General features: G+C 39.0%; 1 protein-coding gene across 1 annotated transcript in view; it reads right to left on the minus strand.

Moving 5' to 3' along the window:
- Positions 1 to 15,654, minus strand: part of MAP3K9 (mitogen-activated protein kinase kinase kinase 9) — a 55,782-nt gene extending 40,128 nt beyond the window's left edge. Inside the window, exons 1-4 of the mRNA XM_058161935.1 lie at positions 14,746 to 15,654; positions 6,348 to 6,761; positions 1,045 to 1,225; positions 56 to 204 (exon numbers count right to left, since the gene is read on the minus strand). Coding sequence (XP_058017918.1) covers positions 56 to 204; positions 1,045 to 1,225; positions 6,348 to 6,761; positions 14,746 to 15,181 — 1,180 coding nt within the window. The 5' untranslated portion in view covers positions 15,182 to 15,654. The remainder of the gene's footprint in view (positions 1 to 55; positions 205 to 1,044; positions 1,226 to 6,347; positions 6,762 to 14,745) is intronic.
- Between the last annotated feature and the right edge of the window lie 5,149 nt (positions 15,655 to 20,803).

Consider the following 20,803-nt stretch of genomic DNA (forward strand, 5'->3'; position numbering starts at 1 on the left):
TTATCTTTATGTGATAAAGCATTTTGACAGATCCAGCTTTCCAACGCATTCTTACCTTCCATCAGTCTGGCAAAAGGTTCTGGGCACGTTGAAGGAATAGGAAGCGAAAGTTTATTCATAGCAACACCGTATGCTACTGCTAGGCCATCAATTCCTCGAAATGGTACTTCCCCAGTTAGTAATTCCCAAAGCAATACCCCATAACTATGAATACAAGACAGAGGTTTAATAACTAATGTAGTAACTTATAGTATACCTTCTCTAACACAACATTCTGGAATCACTCTTTTCTTATATATAAAAATAAGTGTTCTTATGCAATTAAGATAATGTACACACAGAAAAAAATTAATTGGGGATAAGTGAATGGAGTTGTTTTCAGTTAGCACTATTATGAATATAACATTTAAAAATATGTTTATAATTATGTTATAATTAACATCGTACCAGAAACCAGGCTTAGCACCTTCCAATGAAAAGCATCCCCCTTGTTGTCCAGCCTGGTTTCACTAATGCATACCAGATCAAATTTCTCACGAATGCTTAACAGGTTTTAATTAAAGAGAGAGATGGCAGAGTCCCATTAAAAAAGCAGATCTGTGAATACAGCATATTCTTGGAAACATGCTGGATGGTGCCTCTACAATTGATCAGCCAGTTAAAAGTAGTGAGAAAAGCTTTTTTTCATGCAGCAATCCACTTTACAACATAAACCAAGCATAATTTAGAAAACTGGAAATGTCATGTTTACTACAATAATTTGATTGCAAGCTTTAATACATTTAAAACAGAACAGTCAATTGTTGATGGTTTGTCTACAGTTCATGTTCAACAGGAAGTAGAAGCTGAAGAATTTTCAAATTCATATATGTAAATTTAGAATAAAGTCTGCAAAATGAATACGCAGATTACATAACCCAGACCAGATATGCGTAACATTAACATAAGGTTTGGAAAATCAACAATTGAGGGTTCAGTGCAGCAAGAATATAATATTACAGATGGTGATCACTTATAAAAATGTTTTAGTGTTAATAAACATACCTCCACACATCACTGCCTTTAGAGAACATAGATGAACGGATAACTTCAGGAGCCATCCAAGCATATGTTCCAGCTGCACTCATTTTCGTAGTCTTATGCCATTCTCTGGCCAAGCCAAAATCAGTGATCTTCAAATTTTTGTTGCTCAGGTCTCCATTTTCCACTTTTTCAAGGATCAATACTAAAACATAATGTGAGGGGGTGGGAAGAAGAGTTAACTTATGGTCACAGAAGACATATGTATGTGTTATGTATGTCTTGGCATATTTGGGTATTTTCCCATGTAAGGTTCAGAGTATCTTGGTGACGTTTCAACGAGGTCTCACTCGTCATCTTCAGGCTGGTGCTTATGGCTTCGTGCTTGTGTGAGCAAAGCGTGGTCAGAGCTGCCGTCTCTCTATAAATACTGGTGGGGAGGTGTGGAGTGCTCTCAACCTTACATGGGAAAAGACCCAAATACGCCAAGACCTACGTACCTATACCCGTGAAAATCTACGAATATATATATCTATACCTATCTATGTTTTACTTAAAAACGTTGATGCAGAGATGAAAGAACATATAATATATACTAAAGCAACTGAATGCTGCAAACTTTTTGTCAACCTTATGTGCTAGGCGTAGTTATCAAGATTAACTTTAAAGACATGTATGTAATTTTGAAAAATCATTAAGAAAAGGTATTGCGCTTTGTTTTCAAAAGCTACAGAGCCAAACTCTTCTATCTAAATCTATTTACTTTCCGTACAAAGTCATATTCATCTTAGGTCAGTCTGGATCAATTATTTTTTATGAGATTAACGCTGACTTGTAAAACATTGCATTTCACTTAGTGACTAAATCCGCAGAGTGTTATAAAAAAAAGGAGCACTTCATATATTTCATTTGTTCAAATTTCCTTCTTTAACTTTCTAGACCAAAATTATATCATATTTGTAAAACGTTTAGATTCTCTGGATAAGCAAGAGCAAGAATTAGCTACGTGAAATTGTTGTTTTACCAGAGACATATTCCATTTTAAGAATAGCTCCAACAGAAAGCGGAGTGGAGAAGGTTTATGTAAGTAAAATTCCAAATATATTTTAAATAGATTTTATAATAAGATTGTTGAAGAATCAAGTGGAGAAGGTGTTTTTAACTGGCATTCCTAAATATATATATTTATGCATCTATGTGTGTATATATATATATGTAAGTATGTATGCATTTCATAATACAGGCAGCCCTTGCTTAAAGATGGTAAGGTGAACGTGAAGCACAATGTCACATGAAAGCATTGCTTACTGATAGCAATCCTGACACTCCAAGTAGCTATTATTACGTGATGATTGCAGGTTATTAAGTGAGTCCAGATGGCTTGCAAGCAGGCCAGGAGGCAGCTAAGGCCTGGTACGAGGGGAGGCATAAGCATGGCAGGCCTGGGGATGGCTTGTGTCAGATGGCAGATGGTGGAAGTGACTGATCAGAATGACTTGTGACTGAGGAAGGCTGCAAATAGCAATCATGTAACTATGGGATGCTATAACCCATATGGCAATCATATGGCCACAGTAATTCCAGAATGGCTGGAATTTTGAGGACCAATCATAAGAATCAACTATTCAGCAGTCATAACTTTGAATGGTTGCTAAATGAATGGTCACTAAAGGAGGACTACCTGTATTTGTCATTTGTCCTAATCACAAAGAACCTTGGCTAGCAAACAAGATTATAAAGACACAAAAAGAAAATAATAACACAACAGCAACATTTTTTTTTATGATTATCGAGACCAAAAGCATGTTGGAATAATTTTGCTTTCAACTGTTTTTAAAAGATCTATAACATCACAGCTATTTAAATATCTGGGGTAAAGCTGTTCCACTAGTGGATACTACAACTGGGACCCTCTTTTAAGAATGCAGAATAATAGAGTTGGAAGGGACCATGGAGATCTTCTAGTCCAACCCCCTGCTCAAGCAGGAAATCCTATACTATTTCAGACAAATGGCTGTCCAGTCTCTTTTTAAAAGTTTCCAGTGTTGGAGCACCTACAACTTCTGGAGGCAAGTCGTTCCACTGATTAATTGTTCTAACTGTCAGGTAACTTCTCCTTATTGCTAGGCTGGTTCTCTCCTTGATTAGTTTCCATCGTTTTTTGTTCAGCCTTCAGGTGCTTTGGAAAATAGGCTGATCCCCTCTTCCTTGAGCCCCTCAAATATAGAAACACTGCTATCATGTCACCCCCTAATCCTTCTTTTCACTAACTAAACAATTCCTGCAATTAAATCAACATTTGGCCCCGATGGTGTCAGTCAATTGATATAAAAAGGATGCATAGGTATATGCTCAAATGTTTTTAGACGAATCCCTGCCTTTTGCGTTTTAATCAGGCAAATATCACAGTAATCAAACAGGGATTACTGTGTGTTCTAATTATGCAACTATTTCCTGGATTATAGATTAACAGAGAATTATTTCTATAGAACTATTAAGTTTCTGATAGAAACAATCAGATCCTTAAATGATGTTCTTGCTTTAGTTCAACATACATGATACCCATCAGTTGAAGCTGAAAAAGTCTTCGATTTAACTGAAATATTTTGAATCAATATGATCCATACATCTTATAAATCATGAGTAATTATTAACACTGTAATTTCACTTTAAATTTATGTTGAAGTATGAATGAAATGTGACATTTTTCTCCTTTTCTCTTTATTTTGATTTTAGAACTCCTGGCTTTTATAATTAGAAATAGGGCACCAGATGTTATCATGATATTTTGTGTTTTATAGATAGACCAAAATGTTTTATTTTTAGCTTTATGTCATAAATTCCTAAGTGTGAAATCCTGGTTACTTTGTTAATTGGATTAATTCAAACCTACTGCACATGTGAAATAGTAATAAGTTTTTAAAAAAGAAGGATAAGAGTGACTTTTTTATCTCTGATATTAGATTTTCCAAAACTATCTCAACAGATAAACTTGAACTATACCCATTCTGATGTAAATGAAAGAAGTTTTTAAAGGTCTAGAATTCGTCTGAGTATTTTTGGTAAACTAAAATATGTTTAAGATTAATTTAGTTTTAAGATTCATTTCTATTTTTAAATTCCTGCCCACATTTATTCCATCACATTACTTAATCAAGTTCATAAGACACTGAATTCATTTTTTTTTAAAGGACTCCCTGTAAGATTTTATCTACATAAATTACAATTATCTCATGAGAACAATGGATTTAGCTTCCTCTGTTTTCAGGCTTGCCATTCAACATTAGCCTAGCCTCAAGTACTGAGGTAATTTTTCTGATAACACCACAAAATGAAGTTATACAGTAAGAATTTATTCACTTGTATGCCATCCAACTCGCAATGATTCTGAACGACTCACAATGATCAAGCAAAGAAATGCAATAATATAAGTGAAACATAAAAAATTCCATGCACGATGAAGCAGAGAATATTACTCTCCCTTGATAAACTCCTGAGTGGTCAGCCAGATCTTCATGCCTTTTTAAACCACATGAGGTGCAGCCAACCAAATTGTTTCAGGGAAAAGGTGTTGCTACAGAGAAAGCGCACTTCCAGGATTCTGATAGGTGACATTTTAAAATCAAAACAACCTGGAGTATGCCAATCCTGTGGGATGAAATTGTCTAGAAGGATGCTATGGGATACAGATGGTCCCTCATGTTATCAGGCCCCAAGCCATGTAGAGCTTTATAGGAAACAACTAGTGTATTGAATTGCACCTGGAAGTAAACTGGCAACCATACTTGTGAAGCACAGGTGGTACATGGGCATACTGAGGGGGTGCTCATTACTGCTCATGATGTCGCATTCTGGAGCAGTTAATGCTTCCAGGTGGTCTTCAAGGACAGCTCTACGTTGAGCACATTAAAGTAGTTGAGCTAAAAGGTAACTGAGTGAATATTCAGTGAATATCTGAAAGCCCTCCCACTGCCCAGTCTAGGAAAGGCTGTATTTGGAGTACCAAATGGAGGTATGCAAAGGCCTTCCTGGCCACAGCTGACAGCTGCTCTTTGTGCAAGAGCTGTAAATCCAAGAAGATGCTCAGAGGGCAAGCAATCTTGAAGGGGAAAGTACTTTCCCATCTAAGGTCAACCTCCCAATTTGGGTGCCCAAACACTCACAGCCATTCAGTCTTGCTAGGATAGAAGTCAGAGACGGTGCCCACTCGTCCAAGCCTGGTCAGCCTCCAAGCACTGGGATGGCACCTTTTTTTTTATTATTTGCATTTATATCCCGCCCTTCTCCGAAGACTCAGGGTGGCTTACACTATGTCAAGCAATAGTATTCATCCATTTGTATATTATATACAAAGTCAACTTATTGCCCCCAACAATCTGGGTCCTCATTTTACCTACCTTATAAAGGATGGAAGGCTGAGTCAACCTTGGGCCTGGTGGGACTTGAACCTGCAGTAATTGCAAGCAGCTGTTGTTAATAACAGACTGCATTAGCCTGTTGAGCCACCAGAGGCCCTTGATGGCCTTATTTATATCTCCAGTTTAAGATATAATTGGGTACCATAATTGCACACCATAATTGTATTGAATTTCAATTCAATAAGATCACAACTCTACGGAAATAATTTGATTGCAAAGTTAAAAGTATAAAAATTAAAAATAAGTCTATCTACTATAGACCAAATACATGACACTGAAAAAAACCTGTATTACTCTTACAGGATCCAATCTGGGTTGGTCACCTGTCGGTCACATTCCATTAGAGAGAAGTTCCCTGAGGATGGGCTCCAGCACGGTGCGAAAGCTTGGAAGACTAAACTTCTGGTCCCAGTGATCGACCCAGATTGGATCCTGTGATAATTATCCTGGGAACATATATTTGCCTTCATTCGTGTATCACTCTTGTCATTGCCAATAACATCCAAGTAAGGAAGAAGAATTCATTTTCCTCTAGTCTGTCTTAAGTGCTAAAGGTTTCCCTTTGTGTTACAAACAAATTGGTAAATGTGATAAACAAAAGCAACAGGAAATAGTTCAGTCAGAAAAAATTCAAGACAGAGGAGGAAGTGTTAAACTGAAAAAAAAAGAGGGGGGTTCTGGTTTTCTTTTCTTTTTATTCTGTTAAATCAGTTCCTTAGAGGATTAGAGTGGATTTTCTCTATTCATCACTTCTATACACAGGTTTATAGGCCTGGAAATTTGTTTTCTAATGTTTCTCCAAGTGCTATCCATCTGGTGATGACATAAGTGATCTCACAACTTTTAAATACTATTTTATGCCCAATATTTCTGAAAGTTACTGGCATTTCATTCCAAATTTCCACTTACTATTGCTGGACTTCAGATCCCGGTGGATAATAGGAACAATTGCTTCCTCATGCAGATAGTTCATTCCTTCAGCAATCTGGACAGCCCAGTTAACCAGAATGTCTGGTGGAATCCTTTTACCAGACAGCACTCTATTTAATGAGCCTCCACGGGCAAACTCCATAATCAGACAAAGGTTCGGTTCCTTTAGACATACACCTTTAAGGGCAATTATGTTGGGATGTTTTAGCATAGCAAAGAGCTTGGCTTCTTGATGGACATTCTCAATGGCTTCACTGAGGTCTTCATCTGGATCATAGCGAGCTGCCTTGACAGCAACTTCCTCTCCAAACCAAATTGCGCGGTAAACTTTCCCAAAACCTCCTATGCCAATAATTTCCTCCAGAATAAGCTCTGAGAAGTCAATTTCCAGCACTAGAATACAAAATGAAAACGTCTAAATTCCACAAAGCTTATTTAAGACAGTAATTGCTATCAGCCTCATTCATTTACTGACATGATTAAACCTTGACTTTTTAAGAAAAGGGACTGCTGAAATACTTACCTAGCGGAAACATGAGTCAGCTCATTTTGCATCCTTACCACTGCTAGAAATACTCAGAAAAAATATATTTAATCAATATTGTGATTGTGTCTAAAAAGACAGATTTAATTTAAATCAAATATAACTGAATCACTGTTCAGGAAAACATATTTTAATCATTAAAAATCACAATTTAAATTACTTCTCAGTTTTATATCATCGTGTTCTAATAAGACTGGAATACTGTGCCTGAAGAATGAAGGTTTTATTATGGGTAAACATTTCATTTTAAAGGGTAGATGCATTCTTGCCAAATTTCTGGATCTTTAGTTAGTGGCTTAAGATTTATGGCTTCAATCTCAGACTTTTCAGTAATGACAATGCAGGTTGTGTAATTCTGGGCACTGAAATCCACCCAACTAGGGAAAACAATTTAGGGAAAACTGGATTAAGAAGCAATTGCTTATACCAGTGATGGCTAACTTTTTCCAGACTGAGTGCTAAAAGTGCACGTGTGCATGCAAATGTGCGCACGCGCCCATGTCCCCAAAATGCAATGTATGTGCAGCCCTCCATACATGCACTCTGCCCCCATGCATGCGCACACGGCCCCTGGGCATGCATCCTGCCCCCCTGTGCATGTGCCCGTGCCCCCCTCACGAGCCCCACCCCTGCACATGCACAGCAGAGACCTAAAGACCAGCTGGCCAGCGGGAGACACGCACACTTGCACACATGCACAGCGGAGCTAAACTGGGGTGATGGCTCGTGTGCCATCAGAGAGGGCGCTGCTGATAGGTTCGCCATCACGGACTTATACTATTTTTTCTGAGTCGTTTTAATTAGTCCCCCTGCTTTAGAAGGGTGAATGCAGTGACAAAAGAGTAAGTAAAAGTCACTCTTTTGAAGACAGCAAATTTCACATTCTGGACAGAGAGGACCGCTGGTGTGAAAGCGGGGTCAAAGAGACTATCTACAACATTAAGACTGAAGAACCCTCTCTCAAGAGAGGGGAAGGTATACGATACTACCTATCTCCTGTTTACAACACAGCTCTTTCAGCAGTTCCAAGAAAATGCCATACCCATTTGCACTATTCAGGTGACCCTGAGGGCACAGATGAACCTCCAATTGGCCTCAACAACTCTCATAAACTCTGCTAGCAACCAGATGACTGCAAGGAATATAAATCCTTCTATTCTTCACCATTCATTCACAACTGAAGAAGCTTCTTGGATGAGAAGCAAAACATCTTCAAGCAAAAACAAAAAAAGTCCAGTTGCCTTTTGAAAAAGTACCTTTGAGTTCTCCTTTCAACCTTTGCATTTATATTCATCATAGTCTCTTCTTCTTTTCCAGATGTATTCCCTCTCTCCAAATTCTCTATTACTTAAGTTCTTTGATTTTGAAGGATGCTTTAAATGAGAGAGAGGGAGGAGCACATTCTTGGCTGCACTTTTATACCACCTGCAGAACTGATCAGGTCAATTATCTTTCCTCTCCTCACTCTGCAATTAATGTATATTGATATACCTTAATTAAAAGTTACTATTACATTTACAAATATACCTTATAGCTGGGTTATTTTTTAAATGTTACCTTAAACATTTTTTAATCTATCTTCAATAAACATGTTTTTTGTTATAAAATATTCTACAAAAAAAATCAATTTTCAGGAAAGAACAGGACTTTTCCTTTGCTACTGATCATACATTCCAGTGCAAAGTTTGCACTGAAAACTTTCTGAAATAAGAAATACTGATATGAACATATTTCACACTCATTCTTTATGTGTATTTCATTCACCCTAAATAATTATGCTAACACAACAATATACTGTATGCCACTGTTAAGTTTCCTCTTAACAGTGTCATAGAGTATAAGGTAAAGGTAATGGTTCCCCTTGCACATATATGCTAGTTGTTCTGACTCTGAGGGGTAGTGCTCATCTCTGTTTCAAAGCTGAAGAGCCAGCACTGTCTGAAGACGTCTCCGTGGTCATGTGTTTGGCATGACTAAATGCCAAAGGCGCCCAGAACACTGTTACCTTCCCACTAAAGGTGGTCCCTATTTTTCTACTTGCATTTTTTACTTGCTTTTGAACTGCTAGATTGGCAGAAGCTGGGACAAGAACATAGCGTATATAGAGTATAGAGTATATTATATAGAGTATAATCATGGAGTATATTGTTGAGTTAAAAGAGATAATCAAAGTTCACTATTACTCTTTCAATATAAGAAGCATATTGAAATATGAAACACTTTTTAAAAGCTTTCAGATGAGCCAGCCACTCTTTCTTAGGTCAACCCACCTCACAGGAGTGTTTTGTGCAGAAATTAGGAGGAGGAAGAAATGTTAGGTGAAGGAACAGTATTAAAAACAGTCTATTTATATTTTACTTTTCCCTATTACAAAGGCTCAAGGCAGCTTACATTTTAAAGTCACAGTTGCATGTCTGGGTTATACAACTGTATTGTACTCCTTATGAGTATATTCTTGACAAACTTCAGCACATCTCTGAACAAGAGCCCAGCCATAACACAACAGAGTCATATCAGTTGCATTGGTTTTCAGTTTGTTTCCAATTTAAATTCAAAGGGCCACTTCTTACCTTCGAAATCTAAATAGTTTAGTTAATGTCTGGATACCTGAATAATTTTTCTCTGCACAAATTTACTCATATGTTAAAGTCACCAGGATAGGCTACACCATGTAGGATGGGATGCATGATTGGATGCTGATGACAATGAAGTTGAAATGAAGAAGTTTGCTAACTGAGATCTCAGTTTTCCATGTAATACACATGTAAACACATGTAAACACAAGGGCAAGTTCATCATACTGGTGATAAGGAAGATGTCTTATGGCATCATTTGTTTTGAGATATAGCATCATAATATTTGTATGTTGTTCTACTTTTCTGGCTGATATCCTACAATTAATACTGTAATTCCACCACAAGAAGAATATATCCTTGATTTTCCATAGGAATTTTATAAACATGCAAATAATAAAGACTATAGACTGCTGTTCAAATTATGCTCCAAATAATTCCAAGAAAGTCTAAAAGCAGGTACAATTATATATTTATTTAATTAGATTTATATAGCTCCGTCTTATATACAGGGCTTTGAGGGACCAACTATTAAAATAGGATAAAAACAGAGTAACTGTTATGAAATATAAACATAAATAACATAAAAATAGCTGCTGAGAAACACATACAAGTTTCCTTTTATATTGACATGCTGGAATTGAAAAATACCAATTTTAAGCAAAAGATCAATTTTGAAAAGTAAAAATAATTTAGGATGCAATTTAAGATGATTAACATACAAGCCCTATATCATATCCTTGACAATGAAATATTGGGAAAATTGGCCAATAATTTTCCCAATAACTTTTACTGAACTGCTGTTACAATGACAAGGGGTAAAAACACCACCTTTGAAGGCCAACAACACTCATCTTGTTCACCCCAATCTGAATTCTTGGATAAGCAGCATGATAACCAATTTGCTGAGCTCAGAGAATGATTTAGCCAAATTTAAAAGAGAATTAGATAAATTCACTTACAACTGATAATGAAGATATAAAAGTGATACGTAGCTTCTGTCTTTAGAATCATCTATCTACAGTAAAGGAACCAGCAGTCAAGAAATATGCTGGTTGTATTAATATTAACCCTCAGAATTCAGCTCTTAAAGAAGGGCAGCATATTAGTTACTACAATACATGCAGTTTATCAAATGAAGACCTATCACTATTGAAATATCAATGAATAAAAGCAAACAATAGAATTCTGAAAAACATTAGAAGACTAAATCGTCGTATGGGAATTTAATGTTAAAAAACATTGAACTAAGAAACATCTTTAGCAACTGAAATAGTAAGTTAGGATCTTTAAAGTTAACTTAAAGTAGAAAAAAGAAACAGCAGAAGTTATAGTTCTGAATTCCCTATTTAAATAGCGTAAGGATGCTCAAATTTCCTGCATATTCTTGATTAAGTGATCAAAAGGAATGAATTTTTTCATTTCATTTAAATTTTTCATTTAATTTACAGTTGTTTTTAGTATTGTATCATAGGACATAAGGATACTTAAATTTTATGAACAGAAAATTGAGATTCTGAATTAATAGGTGCTGAATGGACAGCTCCTTTGGTTATAAAAAGTTTGCTCGAATTCCCAACAGCAGTCTGAAGCATATTCTTTTTGTAGACTAAAAAACTTTTAATGATTACCATAATTTATAAATTATACAGGATTTTTTAAAGAAGGTTAAGAGAAGAGCTATATCCCATACAAATATTTTCATGTAACAAAAAGCAGGTAAATTCAAAGTTTAGTCTTCAAATTGTATTCGATATATACATCATGAAGATGTTTTATCATTTATCAAATTTAATTCTGTTTAGACCATGTTTGTGTGTGGGCATTATATACTATATATACACAGAGAGAGAGATACATTGGGAACATACAGACTTTACTTTCAGTACAATAGTAGTCTCAGCTATACAATATTGGTTTAAAAGAAGGCAATATAAAGAATGCACCTTTGCAAAAGAATGAATGACAAAGGCTACTCAGTGCAACTGCATAAACGTTTAGTCTAAAACTGGCTTTATACCAAATCATCTCTGTATGGCTAAACTAAATTCTCCAGCTTTGATTATTGACACTGTTTTCTGTTGATTATATTACTAGGTTAGAGATTTAAAGTTCTGTAACTTCCTTGGGTAATCACAAAGAGTTGGCCACCAAATACCTATTTCTGAGTAGACTTTTGACTGTATTTCTGTGTATGAAAAGAACAACAAGATTATACTGCATCAGACAGTGTAGAATATTGTTTAAATATAACCTAAAAAGAGACATATGGGACATTATTTATGAAACCTAGCTTCTATTTTTTATTTTATATTATGCATTTTATTGTTTTTATCTGTTTTATTGTAAGCCATCCAAAGTCATCTATGTGAGGTGGATGCTTTGTAAATAAAAATCCTGTAACTTAACTTTTGTCAATTGCAGCCAGGTCAGTTTTACATATGTAAGAACTGAATAGCTACAACTGAAAACGGATAGCTTTGTATCATTGAAAATGCTGCATATAAGATTCTATTTTTCCCCTAACACATTGCCAATTATAATGCTATTACTACATGGTCTCAAAGCAACACTATGCACAGTTTTTCCTACAGAAAAGCAAAGGGCCAGGGAAGAAAATGTTTCTTTGCTTATTGCTATTTTCTTTAGGACAGGATGCATCTCAAAACCAAAATAAGGCAGCAGTGTCAAAATTACTGTAGTTTCCTGTTTCAGATTATTTACTATTTCCTTTTAAGGTGGATATAAGTTTCCCATATATTGTATTTTTAATTTCTATTTTCTCTTGCAAATGTTTAAGCTGTAAGAATGAAATGATTTGCAAAATTAGAATTTGAAAAGGAAAGAAAAGTGCCAAGTCTAGCATTCTCTTTCAAATATTTTGATTTTGGCGATAAAGTATAACAGTAATCCAAAAATATTGACTATTCCATACAAGACAAGCTAACGCTTTGTACTGAATTTTGCAGTGTTAACACATTTCAGTTGTGCCCACTTGTTTACAAGGAAATGCTACAAAAGTAACCTGACAGAAAACATCTTGGAACAAAAACCCTGATGAAAAACATAAATGTCTTCTTCTGAAGTTTCTAAGCAGAGCGAGCAAACAAACTGAACTGTTCATGTGTTGAGGCAGTAAGATCACAGAAAAAAGAAGGGGAAATCACAGAAGCTTTGACAGTTGGGACAAACCACTCAAGCACAGGGAGCTTTATATCTTTGCAGTATGAACTGCTGAAATGTCCTCATTGAATCAAATTAATGAACACAGGAAAATCATCTTGCTAGTTTGTACCAGAATTGAGATTACACCTTTCATAATGACTTTAAAACAAATTACCTTTATTAAACAGCCACTAAAAAAGCGCACTGAACCAGGTTATTATTGAGATTTAAGAAAAACACATTGGGCATAAAAAGCATGGACCGTTACAAAGGAGGAAAACAATGACCTACAAGAGCACTGATGATGTTACCTAGTTTGGGTAATGAAACATCTGCAAGAAAACAACCAAGTTTAGATAGTACCAAGGTCCCTTCAAAAAACAACCCATTTAACAAATAAAAGTAAACTCTTGAAAAATGTTTCTCTCCTGACACAATTACACTCGTACACTGTTATCATTCTTAATTAAACTAATATACCCCTTGATACTCAGCAACACTGGTTATTATTCTTGAGTGCACAGTTTTCAGAGATGCAAGTTATACAGGAAAACGTAATTAGGCTGAATTTATATGACCTAGTTTGAAGCAGTGGGGCATTAGATTGTTTCATCTAAACTACAGAACGAGAGGATGGGGAAGAATATACAATTCTCCGAGTTTACTGGCTTTGGGATCAAGAAAGAGCATGGGGGGGGAGGGGAGGCGGTGATAAACATCAATGGGATACAATATAGCCACACCCCTTCCTTAGATCCCTCCGGAAGTATCTGATTGTCTTCTGCAAAACGTAAGCAAGATCGCGTCTATTGCAGTCTCATTAAGATGGGAGAAGTGCCATCCCAGGACGAAGTTTCAAAGACACGAGTCAAGGGTGTCCCGTTCCTACCGGAGTGACAAGCATGCAAGCCTACACTCACGACCAGTTTACCCCTCTCCGCAAACTTCTTCAGCCATGGCAAACACAGCCTCCCCTGGGTCGTAGCGCTGACTGGCAAGGGGAGGGGGGATATTCCCAGTGGTCATCTGTATGGGTTTATGCATTGAAAGTGTGTGTGTGGGGGGGTATTCGGCCTCTTTCCCAGAAGCCCCCCCAACATCCACATGGCATTCAGCCCGGTGTTTAACATCGCGGGGGTCTTCCTGAATCAATTACCCACCCACCCCGCATACCCCGCGCCCTCCTTTCTTACACTGGATGGCCGGACTAGCAGCCTGGAGATCCGACCTCCTCCCTTCCTGAAGGCGGAGGCGGCGTCCGCTGCTGCCGCCCCCGCTGCTGGTCACGTAGTTGCTGGGGAAGATGCCGACGCGCTGGTCGATCTGGCCCGTCCACCAGCCTTCGTCACCGGATACCTGCGCGTCCCTGGAGAGCACCTGCACCACGTCGCCGGGACGCAGGCTCAGCTCGTCCTCGCCGCACGCCTCGTACTCGAAGACTGCTGTCCAGAGGCCGGCCCCGTCGGCGCTGTCGCCTGAGGCCGCGGCTTCCGCCTTCCCCCAAGCGGGGCTCGCTGCCGCCGCCGCCGCCGCTCCCTCCCCTTCAGCCTCCCCCGGCGGCGGCGGCGGCTGAAGGGGGCTGCGCGGGAGGAGGAGAGGGGAGGGGAGGCGGTGATAAACATCAATGGGATACAATATAGCCACACCCCTTCCTTAGATCCCTCCGGAAGTATCTGATTGTCTTCTGCAAAACGTAAGCAAGATCGCGTCTATTGCAGTCTCATTAAGATGGGAGAAGTGCCATCCCAGGACGAAGTTTCAAAGACACGAGTCAAGGGTGTCCCGTTCCTACCGGAGTGACAAGCATGCAAGCCTACACTCACGACCAGTTTACCCCTCTCCGCAAACTTCTTCAGCCATGGCAAACACAGCCTCCCCTGGGTCGTAGCGCTGACTGGCAAGGGGAGGGGGGGATATTCCCAGTGGTCATCTGTATGGGCTTATGCATTGAAAGTGTGTGTGTGGGGGGTATTCGGCCTCTTTCCCAGAAGCCCCCCAACATCCACATGACATTCAGCCCGGTGTTTAACATCGCGGGGGTCTTCCTGAATCGATTACCCACCCACCTCGCATACCCCGCGCCCTCCTTTCTTACACTGGATGGCCGGACTAGCAGCCTGGAGATCCGACCTCCTCCCTTCCTGGAGGCGGAGGCGGCGTCCGCTGCTGCCGCCCCCGCTGCTGGTCACGTAGTTGCTGGGGAAGATGCCGACGCGCTGGTCGATCTGGCCCGTCCACCAGCCTTCGTCACCGGATACCTGCGCGTCCCTGGAGAGCACCTGCACCACGTCGCCGGGACGCAGGCTCAGCTCGTCCTCGCCGCACGCCTCGTACTCGAAGACTGCTGTCCAGAGGCCGGCCCCGTCGGCGCTGTCGCCTGAGGCCGCGGCTTCCGCCTTCCCCCAAGCGGGGCTCGCTGCCGCCGCCGCCGCCGCTCCCTCCCCTTCAGCCTCCCCCCGCGGCGGCGGCGGCTGAAGGGGGCTGCGCGGGAGGAGGAGAGGGGGGGGAGGAGGACGGAACGGCTCCTCCATTAGGGGGCAGGGCTGCCCGCTGCGAAAGCTGCCTATAGCTCATGCGGCTGCCGGCTCCCGATCAACCCCGGAGGGAACGCCGAGGCCGGAGCCGCACCACAGCCCTCCGCCGAGAAGAGACACCGCCCAGCAGCCCCTCCACAGCCACATCGCGCTCCGCCGGCGCCGCCGACCGCACATCCTAAGCCACCTGATTGACCGGGCAAGCTTGGAAGAGGGGAGGAAGGAGGAGCGTCCGGAAAACCCCGCCTCCTCGACCATCCCTGGGCTCCCATTCGCTGATACGGCAGTCCTTCAATCTCCTCCCTTACCTGATTGAAGATTGGCGGCGCCTTAACGGCATCCTGCTTCCCCGTTTAAGCCTCTCCGCCCCGTTTTGGGTTTTTTTTTTCGGGGTTTTTTTTTTTTTTGCTCAGCTGTCTCGCACGCGCTTTAAGTTATCTTTCCTATTGGGCGGCTCCCTCAACGTTCCCTTGGATCGGATGGAGCGTCATTGCGGGAGCTCAAGGTTCTGTCGTTGCTAGGTGAGCAGGCTGCCTTTTGCCTTCGGCGCGAGTTCGCGCGCGCGCCAGCCAAATTCGCTGCTTGCGAATGAATGGGCGCGGATCCCGGGGGGGGGGCGGGGGACACGGACGGGCCTCCTTATTCTGAAGGGCGCGTCTTCGCTTACTCCTGACTAAATATTACGGGGTTCTTCGATGCCACTATGTTGTATAGTATTCTGAAGTGCCAGTTGTGTCGGCTAGACATGCAAAAAGGTCCTCACGATGAGCATCTTTTCTTTTTCAAAGCAGCCTTTTGGCTCTATCGGAACTGTTCTGTCCCTTTCCTGTTTCTGACAACCAGGTGAAGCTACCTGCCTTTGAAAGAAACTAGTCACAAAATTGAGCTGCGGCTGCGGGTGACCACCCAAATATTGACATGCGATAAAAGCACCTGTCAAGTGTATTTCCAAGGCCAGTTTACAGTGCCGTAATTTGAAAGCAAAGTCTCGGTCACTATTATTCTCTGGTTGCAATTCAAGTGTATGTACCAGCCCTAGAAAAAAAATTGTGAGGTATGTAATAAATGTAAATAGAGAAATGGATCCTAATAAAAGTGTGGTTTTTGGTTCAAATCAGTTTTCGGAGTTCTCCTGGCATAGCTTTCCTAGCAAGCTATCTCAATATTCTTAAATACAAGAAGATTGCTGCTTTGCTAATGCTAGCATGGCATTTCAAGCCACTGTAACAATTTGTTTCCTGAAATAGGAAAATAATGGCTGAAATGTTCAGATCATCTCAGTGGACTATTTTTCTACTTGGTAACTGTGTATTGTTAGCTTGTGAGTTATCATACTTTGTAAATTATGGGATACCTTTCATCAGGGGTGAAATCCAGCAGGTTCTGACAGGTTCTGGAGAACCGGTAGCGGAAATTTTGAGTAGTTTGAAGAAGCAGCAAATACCACCTCTGGCTGGCTCCAGAGTGGGGTGGGAATGGAGATTTCACAATATCCTTCCCCCAGGAGTGGGGAGGGATTGGGGATTTTGCAGTATCCTTCCCCTGGAGTGAGGTGGGAATGGAGATTTGGCAGCATCCTTCCCCTGCCACACCCACCAAGCCACACCCACAGAACCGGTAGTAAAAAAAATTGGATTCCACCCCTGCCTTTCATGTTGAACAAACCAACCACGTTCATGTTGATCAATAAATCATCATTAAGATCCCATGGCTTAGCATGTGGAATGAAGCAGCCACTTTCAACTGAGTTTTGAACTAAATGGGCAAGCTATTCACCAGCACAAGCCATAATTTGATTTAGAACAACACAAAGAACTTTAAATTCCTGTGAGTTAAATGACTCACATTGTAGAGAGAAAAACAGTGAGCGATTCTGCTTGCATGACACTAAATGAAAATTCAGGCTCATATTAGCTTTTTATTTTAATCCTATTGATCTTCATGATTAATTGTACTAATCTGGAAGAATCAATAAACAGTGGGTGAATGCAACAATGGGTGACAAAACCAGAGAAACAAAATGGAATTGCAAACCCAAGTCCCATTCAGCTATGGATGTAATAACTGTTGAGGTTTATTTAGATTAAATAAATCTCAGCCAATTAAATCAGTTTATTAATTTAATATTTAAATAAATGGATATCTAATTAAACTATTCCTGAAAGAAAACTGCACTTGTTTCCAACATACAGGTATTGCAGCTTAATCCATGATTTATTAATCCATTGTTTACTGGATTAACTCCCAAGTATTGACACACAGATTGATAAAAAAATAACTATTCTTCCTGGCTTTGCTTAACACACTGAGCTAGCAATTAACTACATTGTAGTTTAGCCTGTGTGCAACACAGTAATTATGTTGGAAAATTTTATAAGTCATCTTTTATTCTAAGTGCAAATAGTTAGAGCTTTCCCATTCATTTTATAAAAACTATTCTATTAGTGGTAGAATGTAATCATATCATTCAATATATTAACAGTATATTTTGATTTTAATTCATGCTGGCTTCTATAATCAGGAGCTGCTGATTCAGTTCTACAGAGGAATTATTGAGTCTGTCATTTGCACCTCTATAACTGTCTGGTTCGGTTCTGCAACCCAACAAGAAAAACACAGACTTCAGAGGATAATTAGAACTGCAGAAAAAATAATTGCTACCAACCTGCCTTCCATTGAGGACCTGTATACTGCACGAATCAAGAAGAGGGCCGTGAAAATATTTATAGATCCCTCACATCCTGGACATAAACTGTTTCAACTCCTACCCTCAAAACGACACTATAGAGCACTGCACAACAGAACAACTAGACACAAGAACAGTTTTTTCCCGAAGGCCATCACTCTGCTAAACAAATAATTCCATCAGCACTGTCAGACTATTTACTGAATCTGCACTACTATTAATCGTCTCATAGTACCCATCACCAATCTCTTTCCACTTATGACTGTATGACTATAACTTGTTGCTGGCAATCCTTATGATTTATATTGATATATTGACCATCAATTGTGTTGTAAATGTTGTACCTTGATGAACGTATCTTTTCTTTTATGTACACTGAGAGCATATGCACCAAGACAAATTCCTTGTGTGTCCAATCACACTTGGCCAATAAAAATTCTATTCTATAAAAATTCTATTCTATTCTATTCTATTCTATTCTATTCTATTCTATTCTATTCTATTCTATTCTATTCTATTCTATTCTATTCTAATATATTATATCCAATGATTATGTCCACCAAAAGAAATTGAAACAATGACAAAATAAATTTTCTGCCCCTGGCAACCTCCAGACAGCAGGTTAAAGCAGCATACTTGTCTGTCTTATCCTGAGGTACAGCTGTGTATCTGCAACTGCTGATGAAATCTATCCAAATGGATCAATGATGCTTCCCAACAGCAGGACTGAATTCTGTGTTACTTATTCTGTTTCAGAGTGGGAGATCAGATCATGAGCTTGATCATTCTCCCCCTACAATTACACTATTTCTATTATATTCCAAATCTCATAAAATCTAACCATATTCATAAACTTAACTATATTTCATATAGTTATTTAATATTTACAATTAAATAAATATTTACAGTTTAATAGTTAAATCTCATAAAATCTAACCATAATCATAAACTTAACTATATTTGAAAAACATTATTGAGCATGATATTACGTTTTTCCTCTCATTGTAATACATTTTGGGGCCAAACCAGAAGCAACTTGGATATCTTGTGCTTTACAAAATATATTGTACCTTCCTTAACTCTAAGCAAAAAGAGGAGACAAACTTTCAGTTAATGTTTATACAGAAAAACCTCAATTTAACAGACCATGTTGGGAATCCAAAATTCCATTACTTTCATAATTGATTTTTTATATCTCTGTAGAGGAGCATGATGGCTTAGCGGTTAAAGATGCTGAACTCATCAGCTGGAAAGCTGACAGCCCAGGTTTGAGATCCAAGTGCCACATGATGGGGTGAGCTCCCATTACTTACCCCAGCTCCTGCCAACCGATGGTGCCCATTCTATTCCAGTGTGGGAGATTAGATCATGAGCTTGATCACGATTGGCACGATTGCCAATCATGTAAATGCAAGTAGATAAATAGGTAAAAACCTCAATGGGAATATAATAGTGTTCCATGTGCCTCATATATAATCATGCTGGCCACATGACCATGCAATTGTCTTTGGACAATTCTGGCTCCCTTGGCTAAGAAACAGATGAGCACCAGCACCCTAGAGTTGGACACAATTGAAAAGGAGATATCTTTACCTTTATAATCTCTGTAAACTCTGTAAAATTTTGTAAACTGACACAAATTACAGATACAAATAGCTATCAATTGTCTAAGTATACAAAGTGACACAAATGATATAAAATTACATTGCTTGCCCAGTTTGCTTCATAAATAACAGGCTTTGTTAAATTGTGGGTAATGCCAAATGAAAAATTGACTACTGCACCCAAAATCTCCTAAACCCAGTGCCATTAAATCAAGTGTTCAATTCACTTTTACTGAAAATAAAATGGCATTATCAGGATGTTTCTACAAAGAAAACTCCAGGTTAGAATACTGAGTATCAGTACCAATGTTTTCATTAAATTGTATTCAAACTCTGAATTCAAAAATCTTAGAAAGATTTAACAGGAATTTGATTGTCAAATAACTCTACCTAATTTCTAGTAAAAGGTTATCAATCACGATTGGGCTTGGAACCATAATTTGTAAACAAGATGAGCCTACACATCAGCATATCATTTGTAGTTTTGTTTTTTTAAACCCAGCAATTATTTCCCTTCAACTAGATTAGTAAAAAAAAAAAAGTACCAGCATTGAATGAAAAGCAATGTCTCCAATGTTGTACATGACCAATAGATGGCAGCACTGATTCACTGGAAGCTCTTTCTTTCACTTGAAGGGTTATTGAGGGGAAAACTTATGAATGTGTTAGTATTGTTCATGAAATGAAAGCTTGTAATAAGTATTCCTCAATATGTTTTAAGCAATCCACTATGAGATGGAAGTTTTAATTGCTCAAGGAATCCGACCAGTTTAATTCACAATTGAATCCAGGTAGTTTATGGTGATGGCTGTGTTTACTAACACAGCCATGTGATTACTAACATTTGGGCCAAGCTGGAAAGAGCTGATTTGTGTGAATAAAGACAACTGTTACAGCAACCACCAAGTTTCACATGAGAAAGATTGATGAACTGATAAAGAAGAGCTAAAAGGAAATTGCTGTCAAGCTTGGAATTTCACAGGAATATGAGTCACATTATTGAGTCCTTCAGTATTGGGAGATGGGTTCCTTGCATTCTGATGGTAGAAGTGAAAACTTGAAGAATTGAAATTTGTCAGCAATTGTTGTTGTACTATGAGAAGAACAGCAAGAAATTTCTTCAAAGCATCATAGCAACCAACAAACCATGGGTCCATATTATGATTCAAAAGCAAAAGAATATCATCACAAAGCTTCACTGCAAAAAAATAAAAATAAAAAACTATGCTTTGGTAGGAAAATTCATGATTACGAATTTGGTGATGCAGATGGTGTTAATAGATTTTATTGAACTTGACACCACTAACAGCTCATTGCTATATTCCAAAC

The sequence above is a fragment of the Ahaetulla prasina genome, chromosome 1 (assembly GCF_028640845.1).
Source record: "Ahaetulla prasina isolate Xishuangbanna chromosome 1, ASM2864084v1, whole genome shotgun sequence".
NCBI classification, from domain to species: Eukaryota; Metazoa; Chordata; class Lepidosauria; order Squamata; family Colubridae; genus Ahaetulla; species Ahaetulla prasina.